The sequence below is a fragment of the Archocentrus centrarchus genome, chromosome 9, assembly GCF_007364275.1.
Source record: "Archocentrus centrarchus isolate MPI-CPG fArcCen1 chromosome 9, fArcCen1, whole genome shotgun sequence".
Classification (NCBI taxonomy): Eukaryota; Metazoa; Chordata; class Actinopteri; order Cichliformes; family Cichlidae; genus Archocentrus; species Archocentrus centrarchus.
The window spans coordinates 24,767,936-24,785,991 of record NC_044354.1 but is presented as its reverse complement, the minus strand read 5'-3'; the positions used below and the strand labels follow the sequence as shown (position 1 = coordinate 24,785,991).

At 39.5% G+C, this 18,056-nt stretch overlaps 1 protein-coding gene across 1 annotated transcript in view; it reads right to left on the bottom strand.

The window, feature by feature from the left end:
• Positions 1 to 2,084: 2,084 nt before the first annotated feature.
• arvcfb (ARVCF delta catenin family member b) overlaps positions 2,085 to 18,056 on the bottom strand; it is a 138,735-nt gene continuing 122,763 nt past the window's right edge. The window contains exons 12-18 of the mRNA XM_030737112.1: positions 17,752 to 17,902; positions 17,291 to 17,483; positions 16,242 to 16,353; positions 15,759 to 15,846; positions 11,181 to 11,272; positions 8,693 to 8,805; positions 2,085 to 5,144 (exon numbers count right to left, since the gene is read on the bottom strand). Coding sequence (XP_030592972.1) covers positions 8,704 to 8,805; positions 11,181 to 11,272; positions 15,759 to 15,846; positions 16,242 to 16,353; positions 17,291 to 17,483; positions 17,752 to 17,902 — 738 coding nt within the window. The 3' untranslated portion in view covers positions 2,085 to 5,144; positions 8,693 to 8,703. The remainder of the gene's footprint in view (positions 5,145 to 8,692; positions 8,806 to 11,180; positions 11,273 to 15,758; positions 15,847 to 16,241; positions 16,354 to 17,290; positions 17,484 to 17,751; positions 17,903 to 18,056) is intronic.

Here is an 18,056-nt window from a genome sequence, read left to right as displayed (position 1 = left end):
TAGATTGTATGCGTAACTTTCAGCTTCTTCATAAACTCTACATCATGAGTATGAAAGAACATTTTTCTTCTAACCTGGTACTCAGATACTTTTGAACAATTTTGATTTGAGCATCAGTTACTGCCACAATCAGAGCCGGCCGGGGAATACACAGACTAATAAGATCATGAAGTTTGGCCACACCACACCAGCAGGGGGCCCCCAAGAGCTCTTGAAATGTCACTGTATGTATGTGTGTGTTATATGAATAGTAATTATACAAGGGAAAGATAAATATTTTGACAAACGTTTTAACAGACTGACAGATTTAATGCTGCTGGTTTAATCATTTTCATTGTCAGAGCTGGAGTCACATTCATGCACACTGGAAGTGTTTGGATGTACATCACCACAAGCATGTCTCAAAAAAAGGATTTATCCCTCTGAGGCTGAAAAGAAAGCAAGAAAAAGCATCAAAGTAGCCCTCAGTTCAGTCGAGGTGTGGTGAGCTTAGAAAGACCAGGCATTAGTCCAGGTAATCTACTGAGGTTCTAGTATCGACCTCTTTTGTGATAAAGCAGACTGATCATCAGCAACTATTCCTTGAGTTCCACCAAAAAACTGTGAAACCAGTTACATGTATTCATGTCAAAATCAATGACTCTAACTCTATCCAAAATAATATTATAGTTCACTGTGTGAGCAATGCAATGCAACACTCCTTCTCATTTAGAGAACAGATGACATCATTTATTACCTGGCATACTGCAGTCAAGCTGTTACGTCCAGGTCTAAAACCAAACTGAAATGGGCTGAAAGTGTAATCCTCAGATAATAAGTGACCCGAATTAAACTGTATGAGTTTTTCTGAGAATAATAAAGTTACATACAATGCAGTGCAACAGTTCCAACTAATAGTCTGATTTGTAAGCCATGATTATTGAGATAATTAAGTTTGGCCATGTGAATTTCTGTTAACAGCATAAGCATGTCTTAACACAGCATGAAAATGATTGCATAATTAATGACATTAATGACGGCCACTGGCTCCACAACCCTGGTTGTAGTCCGTGCTGTGTACTGACACGGCTTATTGAGAGGACTGAACCAATGTTATTAGGCACGTGTGCCTCTTGAGCTACAAAGCATCCTGTGTGCAGGGTACAATTTGCACATTAATATGTTAAAATTATTTTGTCAAAGGTTAACACATGTATGGAGATGTAATGCATTCAGTTTTACACAAAACAAAATTATGAGATAATTATCTCAGAAATTCCAAAAACATTTAATTTTTTTTAAAAAATGGCCGTTAACAAGTTAACAAGGTATCTTAAAAACCCGAAACAACCTCTTTTTACCTGAAAGCTTGATTTCATGAAGAATAATGACTATATTTTATTAGCTCCATTATCCAGTAAACCTTGTGCTTCAATATATTCTAAAACCTGGGGTGAGCGGCAGTTCTCTGGGCGATGGCCTTGTTGATTCCAGAGGTCAGAGGATGACCAGACTGTTTTAAGCTGATAGGAAGGCAACAGTAACTCAAATAACCACTCGTTACAAGGAAGGCATGCAGAAGAGCATCTCTGAATGCACGACACATAGAACCTTGAATCAGAAGACCACACCTGGTGCCACTCCAGTCAGCAAAGAACAGGAAACTGAGGCTACAGTTCACACGGGCTCACCAGAATTGGACAGTTGGTCTAATGAGCCTCGAGTTCTGCTGCAACATTCGGATGGTAGGGTCAGAGTTGGGCATAAACTACATGAAAGGATGGATCCATGCCTCCTTGTATCAAGGTTCAGATCTTGGGATCATGGCTCTGCAGCTGACAAATCTGCAGCAACTGTGTGATGCCATCATGTCAACATGGACAACAGGAAGAATCTCATCAGGAAGGACCTTTCATTGTCTTTATGGAATACATTTTGGAATTCTGCAGTTCCCCCTTGGTCTCAGTAATTTTCATTTGAAATATTTATTTGGTTAAATAAAAGGCAGTCCCACAGTAAACTGTTCACTGCGAGCATCAAATGAAAGTCTGGGTGGATCAATCACATACAATATAAAATAAAACTCAGAGCCGAGCAAAACGTTCTTTCCAGGCATGATTTATTGAAAACACACCAAATTTATATTCTACAAACCAGTATTTTTCCGTTATGTTTAACAAGCGTAATAATTGCCTCTGGGTATTAGTAAAATTAACATACATTCTGTCACTGTGGCATCACCTCTGCTCGCTACGAAAGCATTAACAACTTTTCTCCTCTAGGAAATCAAACCAATTTTTCCAATGACTCTATCTTTTTAAAAGTTTATAATACAATGTAATAGAGGGCAGAAACCCACCAACAGTCTAAACTACTCAGGGTCTGGGAGTGGGGAAGGTTGGGCTGGGCTGGGGGGGGGCAGGATGCATGAAGTGATGAGATGAGTGGAGGGAAAATGATTAGAGGGCTGACACGGGGAGAGAAGGTGAACAGAGGGAATGGAGAGATGACAGCTGAAGGGGAGGAATAGAGCTTATATAAAACACACTTATCTTTATCTACCATGGAAAAGGTTAAGGCACATGATAGGTACAAACACATCTGCTACTGAGTAGTACAGTTACTTTATTTTGACGGTCTTGATTCAGATATATCTACACAGGTAGGCCTGTTTGATTTAATGTGTGTGTGTCCATGTCCATTTATTTTCCTTTTTGGGGAAATGTACGTCACAGCTGCACAGCCACAAAACCAAAAAAACCCCTCTTTTTTGAATTTTTTTTTTTTTTGAAAATTGTGAATTTGTGTAAATACAACTCCAGATCCTTTGGTTGTGGTACTGCGTAGTGCAGTTAGGAATAGACAGTCATGTGGGTCTTTTCCCAATGAAAGCACACACTTCTGAGGACACACACACACAAAAGGGATGCTGGGTATTGTGTTTCCTTTTTTTTTTTTTTTTTTAACATCTGAAAATAAAATTTATACAATAAGTTGCTTTTTTGTAGTTCATTGATTTTTACCACAACGTACATCTTTGTAAACACCGTGTAAAATATGCAAGCTTCATAAAGTCACGTACGTCACAAAGAAAAATCTGACTTTAACGCAGGCACATGCCATTCGCCTTGATGACGCATGAGTGATACCACCTTGGACTGGATTCTCTTCAATGTCCCTCCTGCTTTTTCTGCATCTCAGCTGCCCACCCTGTAGCGCTGTAAAAATATATACTTTATGGTCAAACTTGATGTTTGAATTTGTACAGTGGGATGCAACCTTTTTGCTTTGCCTCTAACCCTATCTAATCATCCACCTGTACACTCCTCTTGCACATGAATGAATGAATGTAGTTAATATATATATATATATATATATATATATATATATATATAAAAAAAAAATGGCACTTGGAAAGAATAGGATATACACATCTGTACAGATTTCTTGTCATGCTCACGACTGAATATTTCTCTTTAAGACTGCACTGGTGTTGGAGGGTCGATGGTAGCTTGGTCTTGGGGTAAGAAAAATGAAGGGACTTTTATTAATACTGCCACCTCTCGTCTATCCCGTTACCTCTGTGTGACCTCTGATCCCTCCAGAGAGATGAGGTCAGACAAACACAGATGTGTTGCCTTTATCAAGAAAATTCCAGATAAACATTTTTTTTTCTTCCTGTAACCATTTTCTTTTCAAACACAAACTATAAATAGGTGATCGGCTGTGTAACAATAATTGACACACATTTAAGTTACGTGGTTATTTCTTGCTTACAAACATGTTGAACTTTTATCAAATGAGATGTGCTTTCCAAACAATGTGATATTAATATACAACTAAGAAGTCAGTAAATCTTGTCATTTTTTCCTTCATTTATCTTTTCTTTTTCTTTTTTTTTTTGTCCTTTTGAGCCCTAATATACATTTATATAAAACCCAACAAAAATAAAAAAAAAAACCTTTTGGATCTATCCTTTCAACAAAAAAGAACTTATGCCTGTCTTTTCAAAAACACAAATCATTTATAAACAAGATCTCTTATATCCTCTTTAATACACATCATTGACATACAGCAACCAGCTGGGGAACCATGAAACTGCATCACTATGCAAACCTGGCGGTTACAGGAGTAACCACGGCTCTGTGAGGAAAGTTCAACGCACCATCTGGCTCATTCACGTCGACCACATTTAAACAGGAAGTCTTTGTTGCTTTTGTTTGTTTGTTTGCTTGCTTTTGTGATGCAGTGTGAACAGAAGCTTCATCCCATGTACTCACTATGCCACTTGCCTTTCTCCAGACCACAACTTGCAGACTCCTCTGACTTTATAATAAAAAAAAAAAAGGGACACCAATCACTAGTTTGACACATTTGATTTCAAAACATCTCAGTGTTATTGAAGTAACTTTATAGAACTTTTTTCTTTTTCTTTTTTTTTTTTTTTTGGAAAAAAGACACAGTGATCCCAAATGGATTTTAAGTTCATGAGAGCACACTGCTGGGACTACATGTTTAGCCACTATGCTACAGTTCTTCTCAGGCTCACTTTCTCTCCTTTTACTCTCCTTCTCTTGTATCCATATCATCAAACAAACCTTCGGTGACCTTCACATACACCTGTTGCAAACCATTCACGTTCAAAAACCAGAGTCTGATAAGAAATTGAGAGGAAAAACTCTCCAAAACCTACAAGATTTGTAGCAGGTCTTCTTCCAGCCTTGAAAACTAAAATAAAAGAACATTTTTTTTCCCCTCCAACAGGTTTCTCTCCAACACACATTCTTTTCCCATTTGCTTTGCTTACTTCACTTTCCTCATCACATATCCATCCTTTCGCCATCATCAGCCTCTGTCCGTGTTTCTTGTCACCAGTCGTGCTCAACAAGAGTCAAAACTGTCAAATTCACATGATGTCCAGTGGGAATGTTGATATGAGAAAGTAGTAGGAGTAGTCACTTTTTATTCTTTTTTAAACTTTTTCTCTGAAAAGCATGACTGAATGCTGGCTGCTGCTGGGTAGTTGTTGTGATCATTATTTTTTTTTTTCTGAAATCCCCTTTTCTGTACAGAGTCCAACTCCAAAGATGAGTTCCATGTGAAATGGCAGTGATGATATGAAAGCTCCTCTTCTAGCTGGGTGTCAGAGTGTTGCTATTTTAAGCCTGAAGCACATGGACAAGAGAGAAATTAGAAACATCTATTCAGTTTGAAAGAACAGTAAATAACAAGCTTCAGTACAAAATGTCCACTGATTAAAAAAAATAATTACATTCTGAGTGATGGAAATTTTAATACTAGTATTTAAAGGAAAGGGCTGGCAATATTCCACTATTATTATTATTATTATTATTATTATATCAGCCTTGTTTTTTTTTTTTAAAATGTGTTTTATTTACAGTGTTGTGGAAAAGAGCTACTCTATCCACAATCCTAAATGAAAACAGGGATGTCTCTGATTGGTAGACATCAGGGTTACCATGGAAATGTTTAAACCCTCAGACACCAAGTCGCTTAGTGAGCATAAAACTTCAGAAATGAGTTGTGATTGCAGTGAAGAAGGAAGCACTGTGCCATTTAGGTAACGAGGTTATACTTTGCTACACACACACACGACACAAACTACAATACACATCCAAAACTATTATTATACACCACTACAGATAATGAAAAGAATTAAATTTGAGAAGGTTAGAGTTTGCTGTGGAATTTAGGATTTGCAGGGCATTATGGGCTGAGTAGCTCTTTCATTGTTAAAGTTATATACACAGTCTTGTACCTTTGCCATTTTCCTTTATGTATTTATTTATGTAGCTATTTTTTAATCAAAATGAAATTTTTTTTATTGCCATAATTCACCTCCTAGCTGGTCGTTTGGATCAAATTTCTCTATATAAGAATTTTCTGAAACATCACTGGAGAACAAACAACGTTCACTACTGGAACTGAAGCCTTTAAAAGAAATAGGTGGTCACTGCTGCGCTTTACTGAAGAGGTAGAATTAGGCCCTGCCCATACCATAGGCAAAAACGATTCATGGTTCTCCACTTACTTTATAAAATGTGAAGGTGCCTCCTCATAAAGATGTCTAGCAAAAAAGATTATACCTAAAACCCACAGTGTGATGGGATGCACTACGTATGGGATAAAGAACCAGTTTTATATGTTGCTGAATCAAAGAACTGACCTTTAAGGAAACAAAAGTATCCACATTTGTCTCCTTAAAGGACTACAACACACGGCAGGAAAAAAAAGGCAAAAACTGTATCCTGATATGTGCAGCATGACTTTTGTCACTTAAGTTAAAGATAAAAATATCAGTGTTAGGCCACTATATTAGTGTGTCTGCTAAGCTAATGTATTTTGACAGCATTCTGCTTTAATTACCATTGAAGAAAAAGATATGCGTTATTATGTTTACAAGTGCTTTAGCTGACGAGCTTGCTAACACATAGCTTATACTCTCTCTCTGACACAGCAAACATTAACGTTTTTAGGCAGCTTATGTTAGCATTTCAGCACTTGGTTAAAAATCCTTTGGCACACTGTTATCAGCTGGGAAAGTATTTAGAGCACACCGCATTGTCTTCTGTCAATATCCCTGGTTGGATATGTTAGGCTAAACACACATTCACGCACACCCACACACACACAGGAGTAAACAGCGAAGTTGTGCAGGCGTCCATTTCGGTTGGTTGTGTGGCGTTTCACCGTGCAGGGAAATCAGACTTTGGCAGCACAGGCAATACCTTGTTAGTTTTGGTCTTTTCATTTGTGGACAACAAGAAAAAAATAGAATATCACCAGCCATATCCTTAAAAATGTCATGCAAAACAGATTTTCTCAGAGCTGAACCACCAGGTTGCCATTAAAAGGTGTGAATGTTGGTTTGAATCTCTTTCTTGACAGACAGCAATCATCTGGCATTATCACAGCACTTGAAAAATGGTGTCACAGTCAATGCGTCAGTCATGTCCATCCAGATGGAGAATGGAGGCGAGAGACAGTAAAACAGATGCTTAATGTGTTGTGTGAAAACCCTGCACATGTTAAATGAAGTGAAAACGACTCACCTGATGTTTCCTTACCATTACCTGTAGCTGGAAATTACAACGAACACCACAAATCATACTATTCTATGTAAGGTCTACGCTTTCAGGTATTTCCTATGATAGTACAGTGGATGGAGATGAAAGAACTGATGAAGACGACTATATAAGAAGCTGTCAGTGAGGAAGGCAGCGAGGTCTGACACGAGGATACCGGCAGAGGGGAGGACAACAGCAGTGAGGTGTTGGCAAGACAATAACAGTTACTGCAGCTCACCCAGATCAGCTTAAATGGCGAATCACACTCTAAAGAAAACACTCACTAATGTACTGTAAGCAGTATATGCACAGGAAACAGTCCCAAGCTGTTGCAATACTGATGCTTGATGAGGAACCGCTTCTTCTACCCGGCACATTTAATGAACTGCGTATCCCTTGAGTGTCATCTCTTGGCATTTATATCCTGCTCCGTTTTGCTTGACAAGAAAAAGGAACAACCAAGTAACATCTGCTTTAGGAGACAGGTTGGGTGGCAGCTGGTGTGCTCATACAAACTCTAAGCAGAAGACTTTAACTCCAGCCTGGACCTGTTTTTGTAAAAGTGTTATCTTACATTAATTTTTTGTCTTTGACTTTTCTGTTGTTGTTTCCTTAAGTTAGAAAGAGATCACAACCACCACGCGCTGTAAGGTGAACTTCTATCTACATCAAGCACAGAAAAGTTTCTTTCTGTAACTTGCACAGAATATGATAATCCAAGTTATATAAGCCTCTTTGAAATCACTCATACCAGAAATTTAAATACAAAACATTTAAATCATCTACTTCAGATCTTAAAATACACACCCGCCATCACATCTCCTCTCCAAACACATTATATGCCAGTTGATAGTGTGCAAACTTGTGTGCGTTCCTGCATATTACACACACACTGGCTTCCGTCATCAGCTTATCAACTTGCACAAATTCTTTATCTAAAATCATCTTGCTTTGACCCAAGATATGTCATGTGTGGTAACTGCAGACGGAGAAGAGCTACTGAGTGTGTGTGCACGCATATCTTTTTTCTTTTTCTTTACTGCTTTTCATTAAGGGATAACAGAGTCCCTGGAGGACCTCTCTAGAGTGCAGAAGAATGATTTCCCTTCATCATTTGCTGCCAATTTCAGCAAAGACTGTCAGGGGAAGCAATGAGTGAGGATAGGTATACATTTGAATAAGACAGGTGGTGCTGAATTGAGAGCAGAGACCAGCGTCACTCTGCTTTCTATGCGATATGTAATACAGAGAGGAGAAGTCAACACTGAGGTCTTTTTTCTTTTTTTTTTGGGGGGGGGGGGGGGGGGGGGGGTTGTTGTGGTGACATCTGGATAGGAAAGCTGACCATTTGTTTTCTTGCAATTTCTGCGCATACATGTAAAGCAGAAAAGCTACAGAAAATACAAATCCTCAAAAGTTGTTTGCAATGTAGTTTCTATGAAAAGAAAGAGGTGATTTCTCCAGCTGACTGATCTGGGTGCAGGGTGACAGCAGGTCTACATGACAAAGCGTGAGAGTGAAAGGAAAACAGGCAGAAGTGAGAAGCAAACTGAGGATGAAAAGGATGCAACATGAAAGGTGTGAGTAGTTTCTCCTGTTTGTGCTTTTAAAATTTTCAGACCTACCATGCATGCACTTAGACCCAGGAGTCAACAGGCTGGGGCTTAACATCACAAGCGTCCACCAGACTGACTGCAGGCCTGTTACTCCTGATATAGTGTTTCCTATTTGTGTCATTCTGTAGCCAAAGGAGCACGGGTTAAAAACAAAACACAGTCAAACATAAAAAGAGGTCAATACATTTCACATGTACACTCCTGCTCAAATACACATGCATCCAGGATCAGAGAAGCCAGTGTTAGTTCCCTGCCTTAAGGAAAGCTCGGAAAGAACTCAGCTTGATTACAAAACAGCAAACCAAAACATGCAAAAGAAAGAGGAAAGAGAGAATTTCTGATAGCCAAGTTGCATTCAAAGCAGGCTGAACACCTCTGGGAAGTACAGACAGCAGACTTAAAAGACAGCTTTGGAGTAATGCTAGCAGGCCTGTACACTCTGAAGACAAACACAACTGCTTACTTTGATTATTGCTATTTTCTGAGCTGGGTAAACTGTCTGCTCTTTCAAGATGTGACACTAAATCTTTAGCTCTATTCAGCCTAAATATAATGAGAATAGTTGTCACTGAAATGCACTTCTGAAGCTGCTATACTTTAGTGTTATTCTGCCTTCTTGTAAGACCTGAATAAATGAGAATCTGACACGGAGTGCCATATTTTACCTGTAACTCAGCTGAACAACTGAAAAACCTGGGACCCAAACTGTGATTGGTCCCCATGTAATGGGGCTGTATCCTGTAACAAGTCTACAACTACTAGCAATAATGGCAATGGTAGTCCAACGTCAGGTCGGGCAATTTGGAAACTTCTGCCACAGAAAGCTGTGAAACATTACTTTTCTCCATGGCATTTGTTGCAAAGACAGCTTTAATATGAATATACATTATAAGACAAAAAGATTTTAATCGCTTATTAAAATCTCTCCAATCTCTCTCTCAGATAACTTCTGATACACTAATGCCACAACACACACACACAGAATGCAAGACCCAACTTTAAACCAGTACAACTTAAATAAATAAGACAAAAGCTGAGAAATAAAAAAGTTTAATCTGTAAGAAATAACACACACCCCTGCTCAACAAACTTGCCTTACAATAGACTTTCTTGGTTGGGTATCGCCAGAAGTTTATGGTAGCTAATGCTGGCAAATGTAAGGCAGGTATTTGGTACTGGCGTAACTGAGTGGGGTCACTAGCTTTGGGGCCGATGTCACACGGTCATGTTTGTAGTACTGCTTGAAATACCACTTTGTAAAAATAAGGTTATTTTATAGTGGACCTTGGTGCCCTTTAAGACAACCTTCTTCTGATTGGCTGTCCCTTGCAAACAAACAAACAAACAAAAAAAGAACTGTGGGTGGCAGGGCTTCTGTGATCACATCCTGAGCGATGTGCCAGTGATGACCATAGGAAGGACGTCATCTGTTTATGACATCACACAGAGCCAAGAGCAGTAAAAGCTGTCTGAAATGCAGCATTCAGAGCAGTGTGAAGCCTGAGCTTTTGGCTCACAGCGATTACTTACACATACACTGCGCTCATTATCTGAACGTTTTGCTATGCTGAATATGAGCATCTACAATTTTAAATAGTTAAGAGAAATAAGCAGAAGAAAATGGATGGATGGATAATAGACAACAAGTCCACATTCAATAAAAATGGCTACACTGTAATTTTATAAACCTGAAACTATCATCCTGTACCCCATTTCAATAAAACACAAATAACTATCCAACAATAACAAACTAATGTGTACTTGTACTCCAAACAACAACACAAATATTAATGTGAAAGGTTAACTTTATTACAATCTTAATTGACTTTACTATCAAAATACTTATACGTGTTAGTTTTGGAGAAGTAAATATTTAACACCCCCCCCCCCAAAAAAAAAAAAAAAAAAATCCTGTAATCTAAGGTGAATTTAGTGGACTACTGCATTCATTTTTGAGTCCCACAGGGCCAATCCCATCCATCTTGTGTTAAAGAAGATCAATAAAGTACTTGAGAATCATCTGCCACATGTATGCCATCCTCTGAGGCCATTATCCTGTGACTCCGCTTTGAGGCTGGATTGCCAATCAGCTTGACACGCTGCAGTGTATAATCAGCAGACGACCATTTTGATAATACAGCAGTCTGTTCGTTGCCAAGGCAAGGGTTGTCTCCACGAGGAGCACTTGTTGGCGGTTCTTTTAATCAGTCTCAGATTAATTGCTTTACAGACTCCAAAAGCTTACACTCAATTAACTGGTAGCTCACAGATCTGAGGCTGTCCACAGCGCTCAGCTGTGGTGGCACCATTAGCACAGAATGACAACTTCCAGCCTCTTTAAAGAATCGATAGGATTAAGAGCCTCTAATGAGGACCACCACAGAAAACAAAAAAGAGAGAGAGAGGAAGAGGACACATGATGATATTTCAATGAGACATCATTATCTCATTGTCTATTCCCTGCTCCCACCGGAGATCAGATGAGCTCTGTCCGTACCTTTAATGGTTCCCGTTCTGTCGGGTCCACTGAGCCGTCGCCGGTCTTGTATTTGCAGTCTTTGTCCCTCTGGTCAATGGTAGAGTAACCATCTAATGAGGTCAGAGAACAACTGTCAGCTAATTCCTCTGTTTCCCTGATTAAAATGAAACTGAGACAAATAGTTTAGACAGTTATTTTTAAACTGAGTGAAGAGGCAGAGCGAAAGCTTTTCTGAGAGCCAGGAAAGAAGAGGAAACTACACATGCCCCCACATTCTCAAGCCTTTTTCTCACATGAACTTTGGACAATTTCAGGATATTTTCCACAGTAGTACTTTCTCAAGTGTAAGAGACACTTCAAAAATACTGTCACCACCAGTGCTACCTCTGAGCCTCCTGGCAGTAGACTCTTTAGGTGGCACGAATCCCCTGGAAGTACAAGTTCTAGAACACATAATTACAGGTCTCAGCAGATCTTAATGGGGTGCACATGAGCCTCAGTGACTTTATTCACAATATCAATTCAAAAGCAAATGGCTAAGTAAGAACCAGGAGTAAGAAATGCCAAACTCATAAAAAATTATAAACCTCTGAGAGTACCGTCGTCACTTTCTGTGACTGGCATTATTATTATGGTAAGAACTAAGTCATCTGAGAGTGTCAGTAGATGCATCTATGGCATCAATTAGAACGTCCTAGGTGACGTCTCCAGTCATCGAGTTCACAAGATTTTCAGAAAACTTGACCTCTGACCTTGACCTTGAGGTCATGGTCGCCAAGATTCAAACTTGTCTGAGATTTTTAGTAGATGCACAGATGTTGTGAATTTGAACATCCTAGGTCATTTTGTTATCAAGTTATCATGTTCACAAAGTTGAAAGTTGGCCTAAAAAGTACTGCATGTGATTTAGGCGAGGGAGCTGATGGAGCAATATTTTTGCACACGAGTGCAAGCCGACATCACACAGATTAGCGCTAACTAATGTCCGATGTGACTCTGTCAGACATTTGCATTCTCACATAAAACCTCTGTTGGGAAAGTCCAAGAAAAGGTCAGAGCCAGAGACAAGAGGATCAGTGACCCAGTGGCTCAGTCTCCCTTAATCTCTTGTCTGTGGTCAGAGCTGTAGCACACGTGTAAAAACGGCTACGGTTTCTTCTTGCTTAAACCTACAAGTACCCATGTTACTTACCACCACAGCACATCTGAAACAAAACAAATCAAGCATTTGCAAGTCAAATATAAACCCTGTCCTTAAAATGTGCTCCTTATAGTTTCTAGCCCAGGGCCTTTATTTATCAAGTGTCGGGGTAGGCTGTTACTGTAGCTCTCAGTGTAGGTTTATGAGTACACATATTCAACAGATAAAGGGTCTTGCATTAGCTTAGTTACATAAATCTACTGACTAAATCTACTGTATACAATTTGAAAATTACACTAACAGAAATATTCAATGGTATGCCACCTTTATTATCTTTGAACTGCAGACTGTACATAAAACATGGCATAGCCCTGGGGTCTGAGGAACTGAGGGTCTGAGGAGCCAATGCAGAAGAACCTTAATTTTGCATTCTCCTAAATAAAAAGTTTAGTTAGAATTCCAAACTTTTGTTTTATAGATTTGAATGCTTACTGTACATTTATTATGACCCACCGGTTTAGTAACTGCTTGCTATAAGGTGCAAAACTTAAAAAGCAAAGGTCAAAAAAATACAATATTCCACCATGAGACACTTCTTCTCATTGAAAGTCAGTATAGAACCTGTCATAAATAAGTATCAAATTCTACTTTGAGGTAAGAGTGTGTAGTCCTGATTTAACTTTCTGCACAATTCCTTTGTGGGTTTGTGAGCTGCTTTATAAATACTAGAGGAATACCAGCATTGAATAACGTCAAGCAGAAGGTTCTTTCAGCTGCTGTCTTATTTCCCAAGGGGTCGCTACAGTGGATGGATCCGCATGTTTGATATGGCACAGATGCTGGATGCCCTTCCTCAAGCACCCCTCCTATTTGTAGACAGTAATCTCAGTCTCCAACCATCAGGGATCACAAACAAATATAGGAGAAGGCTACAAGATAATCAAAGTTGCAAATCTACATTTTTAAAAGCAAAAGGAATATTTGCTTAAAAGGAAGCACAGTGGAGAATCTAGCCTGTGATATATTAAAAGTATATTCATTATGTAGTAAGAGAACCACCCACATCTTTTGGTGTTGAGCTTGTAATACAGGCCCAGCTTGCACAAACATCTTATTAAGAGAGGGGTCTTGCATACAGCATCAAAAAGCATGTCTGAAGCTCAGTCCAGAGCCATCATACAAAGTTGAGAGTACTTTGTGGGCTGAATTTTTAGATTAAAAAAAAAAAAAAACTTAGTTAAAGAAGTTGTATACGAGATGTCAAATCAAAGAACTGGACACTGGAGAGAGATCAGAGGAGAACTAGCTGTTCTTTGGCTAAGGACTATCATGCAGTCTGGCTCTTACCTGGACCCAGCTCATCCATAGGTATCATATCACCACTGCCACATTTCCTGGTGCCTGAAAAGCATTCATAGGCCATTTGTACAAAAGCAGCACATGCACAACCTGAGTCACTGTGCCAAAACGCCGCTGCTTTTCAGGGTAATGGTTCTCGGCCAGTGATTGAATAATGCAAACTGAGAGTGGGCAGACATGAGAGCCACGATTCATATGAATGTATGGATGCAAAAATAAAGGAAAAACGGCTGCTATGCTATTGACTCCTCTATCAATCAGATGTTTGCTGTTGGGCCAACGTACTTCACGAGTCCCCCTTCCCACCCCCATATATACTGCTGCTGTTATAGAAAACCTCTATCCCAGCTCTTGCTTGCAGATACAGCCATACAGTTCACGTTGAGGACATTTTCTTTATCCCTGACACCATTATGCCAATCAAAAACTCATAGTCTAAAAATGCTACCCTTCATTTTTTTCATTTTCATCTTAGATTCAAGCAGAAGTATGCTTTTTGAACGTGTAGTTACCATTTTATTTTGCTTTTGCTTTTAACCCCTATGAAAAGCATTACTGCAACATTTCACACCAAAGCTTCACCATGAAGGGGATGAACATAGTAATGTGCAAGCACTGTGCTTCAATATAGCCATGGGGGGGAGGGGGGGAGCATACATGTCCCCAGTAAAGTGGACACACTGAGTCAGATGCCTGTTCCAGTAATTGTTAGTACTTTGTTTGAACCTGCGTTGAGGACTGCAGGGGTAGGGTTTCTCTGTGGTAGGAAAATCTCCACCAAAAACATAGATAACTTTATGAGCTAATTTGGGTTCTACAGGCTTCTTAAATGGTGACTCTGAATATATTCTATTTTACCATGTTATTAAAAATAAATCACTGAGTTACATTGTTGCCTAGATAATACTTTCCTGTAATAAACATGGGACTTCTGCTACCAAAAATGACAGCACACATGTATATTCATTCCTGGCAGACAATAGTTCTTTACTTCATTTTAGATAACATTTAAAATCTACAATATTCAACTACTGCAAGTAATTACTGCATTTAAAAAACTGAATTTATCAATTTTAATGCATTTAAAAAGAATGAAGTCTTTGGTATGAACCAGCTTGGCGTGTAGATGTCATTTTTTAAACTCTATAGTAATTCATATTTGTCTAGATGGCTCTGTTTGGGGAAACTTCCTGCTCTTCCACAGAAGATGGAGACCAAAAGCCCAGAGATGAGCAGCAAGACCCCCACAGAGCCAGTATCAGTCAGCCAGACATGACACTGATCAAGTCAGACACAGAAGGAAAAGGTGGAGCTGGGAAGGAGGTGGGTTGCAAAGCAGCCTGCGGATGTGCACAAAATATAGCCAGGCTAAAGCAACCTAATTAGTATTCCCTATATGAAATTTGCTAATTAAATGCACAGAGGGGTATCAACTAAGCCACCAGCTGATGAGGGCTGGCACTTATATCAGCTAATCTGCCAGGACTGCTGTCTGAGCTTGAATTCATGGCCAGCATGAACTAACAATGCACTATATTTTAGTTTCAGTGTTTTCATAGGATTTGTCGAAAATACTATCATCAGTCTGATGGCTTGTTCCCACTGGACGAGTGATTCATTACACATAACAGTGAGCAAATTAAAAAACCGCAGCTAATGAGGCTGTTCCCATTGGATGGGTTTAAAGTATAACTTGAGATCTTGAAGAGGCAGAGATTTATCATTTCATTGCCCCTTGAGATTGATAGAATGGTGAATAGAAAATCAGCAATTTGATGAAAGGGTATAAGGACCTTAAAAAAAAAAAATAATAAAAAATTAAGCAAATGGAGGACAACTTTAGTTTTCACTACTGCACACTAAAAACTATGTGGCTATTGTCTTTATTTTGATTTTGGATTTTTGAGTGTTATACTTGTGACAAGAGAACAAACATTCATCGCTTTCTTCATGAGGTGAACAGCTGGAATAGGTGGACTATTTTCAACAGACTGTCATTTAAGTGTTTTTCATTTTGCCCCTATCTAAACCTACCCATTTAGTCCTCTAAACAGACACAAACAGCAGCAAACCCTGCCATACATGCACTGACTGACCTTGGTTCTTCTCCATCAGGGGCAGAGTGGTGTCATCGTAACTTGGCTTGCCATTCTTGGTTGCTTTAGGAGTGGCCGTCACAGTGGGCTGAGAGAAGAGATGGCGCAGGCAGCACATCATAACATCATAATACAGATCAAACAGTTGCCAGTATGGAAAGATTTAACTGTCTCACCTAATGGTGGGTAAGAACTGCATGGAAAATAATTTGTAACATTTTATGAGATAAGTATCAGAAGTTCATTATGTTGTCTTGATGAGGTAAACATAATATTGGTAAGAGTTCGATTCTCGTTTTAGTCCATGGAGAGTTACCTACAATTATTTTACAAAGTCAGGGATGGGAAATCGACCCACGCTCAAAAGTATGTGAACGTAACTGCTTAAAAAACATTTTTTCCAGCCTAATGAAATTACAAAAACAGCACTTTAGATTGATATTGTATATGAAGGATAACTTCTATAATACCACTCTTTCATACCTGGAAGTGGCTTTTGTTCCACCCGTCCTTGGTCAACGCGTTCCTTAGCTCCTTGTAACTCCACACTGTCTGCAGCACATGGGATGCTGCCTTTGTTTCACGTGCTGATTGGCTGGTTGCCCAAAAATGAGGAAATTAATAGAAGAAGTTACTAGATCAATTAATGTGAGCAACCTCACCTAATCGCAAAACGGTGACAGCTCGGTGTGCTAGCAAGGTGCTGCTGCAATCAATCTCTTCATTCAAAGACTTTGAGTTCCCCGAGCGGCTTCAGGGTCTAGTTTTTAATTCACAGCCGGATGAACGCACATTTCCTTTCATTAGCTACCTCTGAGCCACCAGTATTAATTAAATATGGGTATGAAGGAGGGGGCTCACTTCAAAGAAAGCTAATCTCATGAGGCTGAGAGGAAACACAAGCTATTTGGTCTGTGAATGAACTTCGTATGAATGACTCAGTATGATCAATACATCACCGCAGAAGGACAAGCCTTTGAAAAGTGCTCTTGATCATACATTTAAAGTGTGGTGTGACTAACACACTTTTATTTGCAGTGAGTACAGTAACAATGTGGTTATATAATACACCTTTTTAAAATATCAGTCTGAATACTGTCATTTTTACTACAACGTTGAGTACAACTTGGAGGAAGGACACTTCCTCCAGCTTCAGAGACAGCGGCTTCAGAGAGAGCCCTGTAATAATGGCCTCCAGTTCTAAAAGCCCATTAATTAATGTGTGCCGGGTTGTGGAGTCTGTAAACTCCGGCTTTTTTGTTGCGGTAGCCAAGCTCACGCCGTCACAAGACACATTACATTATTCATGATTATTACATGAATGCTAATATAAAGATTCATGATGCAAATTGCATACAAGGTCATACTCTAAATATTAGATGTCTACTGTCTGAGTGGTATAGCCACACTTCATGTATGGCTGCTTCAGTTCAGCTCAGTAAAAAAAAAAAAGATTGCAAAAACAGTCATAAAGCAACATTAATTTCAACCAGAGTCCAATATTTGTCAGACTGCATTTAGAAAAATCTCACCTGGTCCTGTTGATGGCGACCAGTTTCTCGATGGCCTGAGCCTGGATGAGGGAGCGTGCGTTTTCAGAGCTGTCAGTGACAATCTCGTGAATTGTGTTGAGGATGGCGACCACAGTGTCCTCCTCCAGGTTCTTGGCTGGCCGCTGCTGACCGCTGGGCAGGTTGCTCACCAAGTCTCGCATGGCATAACTTCCTATAAGGTGAATTTGGGTTTAAGGTTAACCTGGTGACAGCGCTGGGATGACAGCGAAAAACAAAATCGTGTGAAAGCATTCATACTCGGCTGCGTTTGATCAAACACTCGGTCTGCTGAGTACGTTTTGGCTGGACTTTGAAGTCCAGCATTAAATAGAAAGAACCACAGACTCATTCTACATACTATATTTCTGTCAATGTGTAATATCAAATCTTATAAGATTGAAACTATGCACATAGCTATGCACATTGCTAATGGTTTGTACCAATCAGATCCTTGTTGCGGCGGTCAATGGACAGGTTGCGCAGAGCGATGGCCACAGCTCGGACCACCTTGTCAGAGTCAGAGCGCAGCAGCTCCACCAGGATGGGAAGACCTTTCTCCTTCCGCACTGTGGCTCGGATGTAGTTGGACCACTGAAGGGCAAAAGAAGTGCAGAAAAACAAAAGGAGGACATTTAAAAAAAAAAAATTTTTATAAAAGCGCACTAATGCATCCTAATATGAGCACACTTAATTTCTTCTGAGCACTGGGTGAGTCCCACTGAGAAGCTGAGGCGAACTTTGTGAC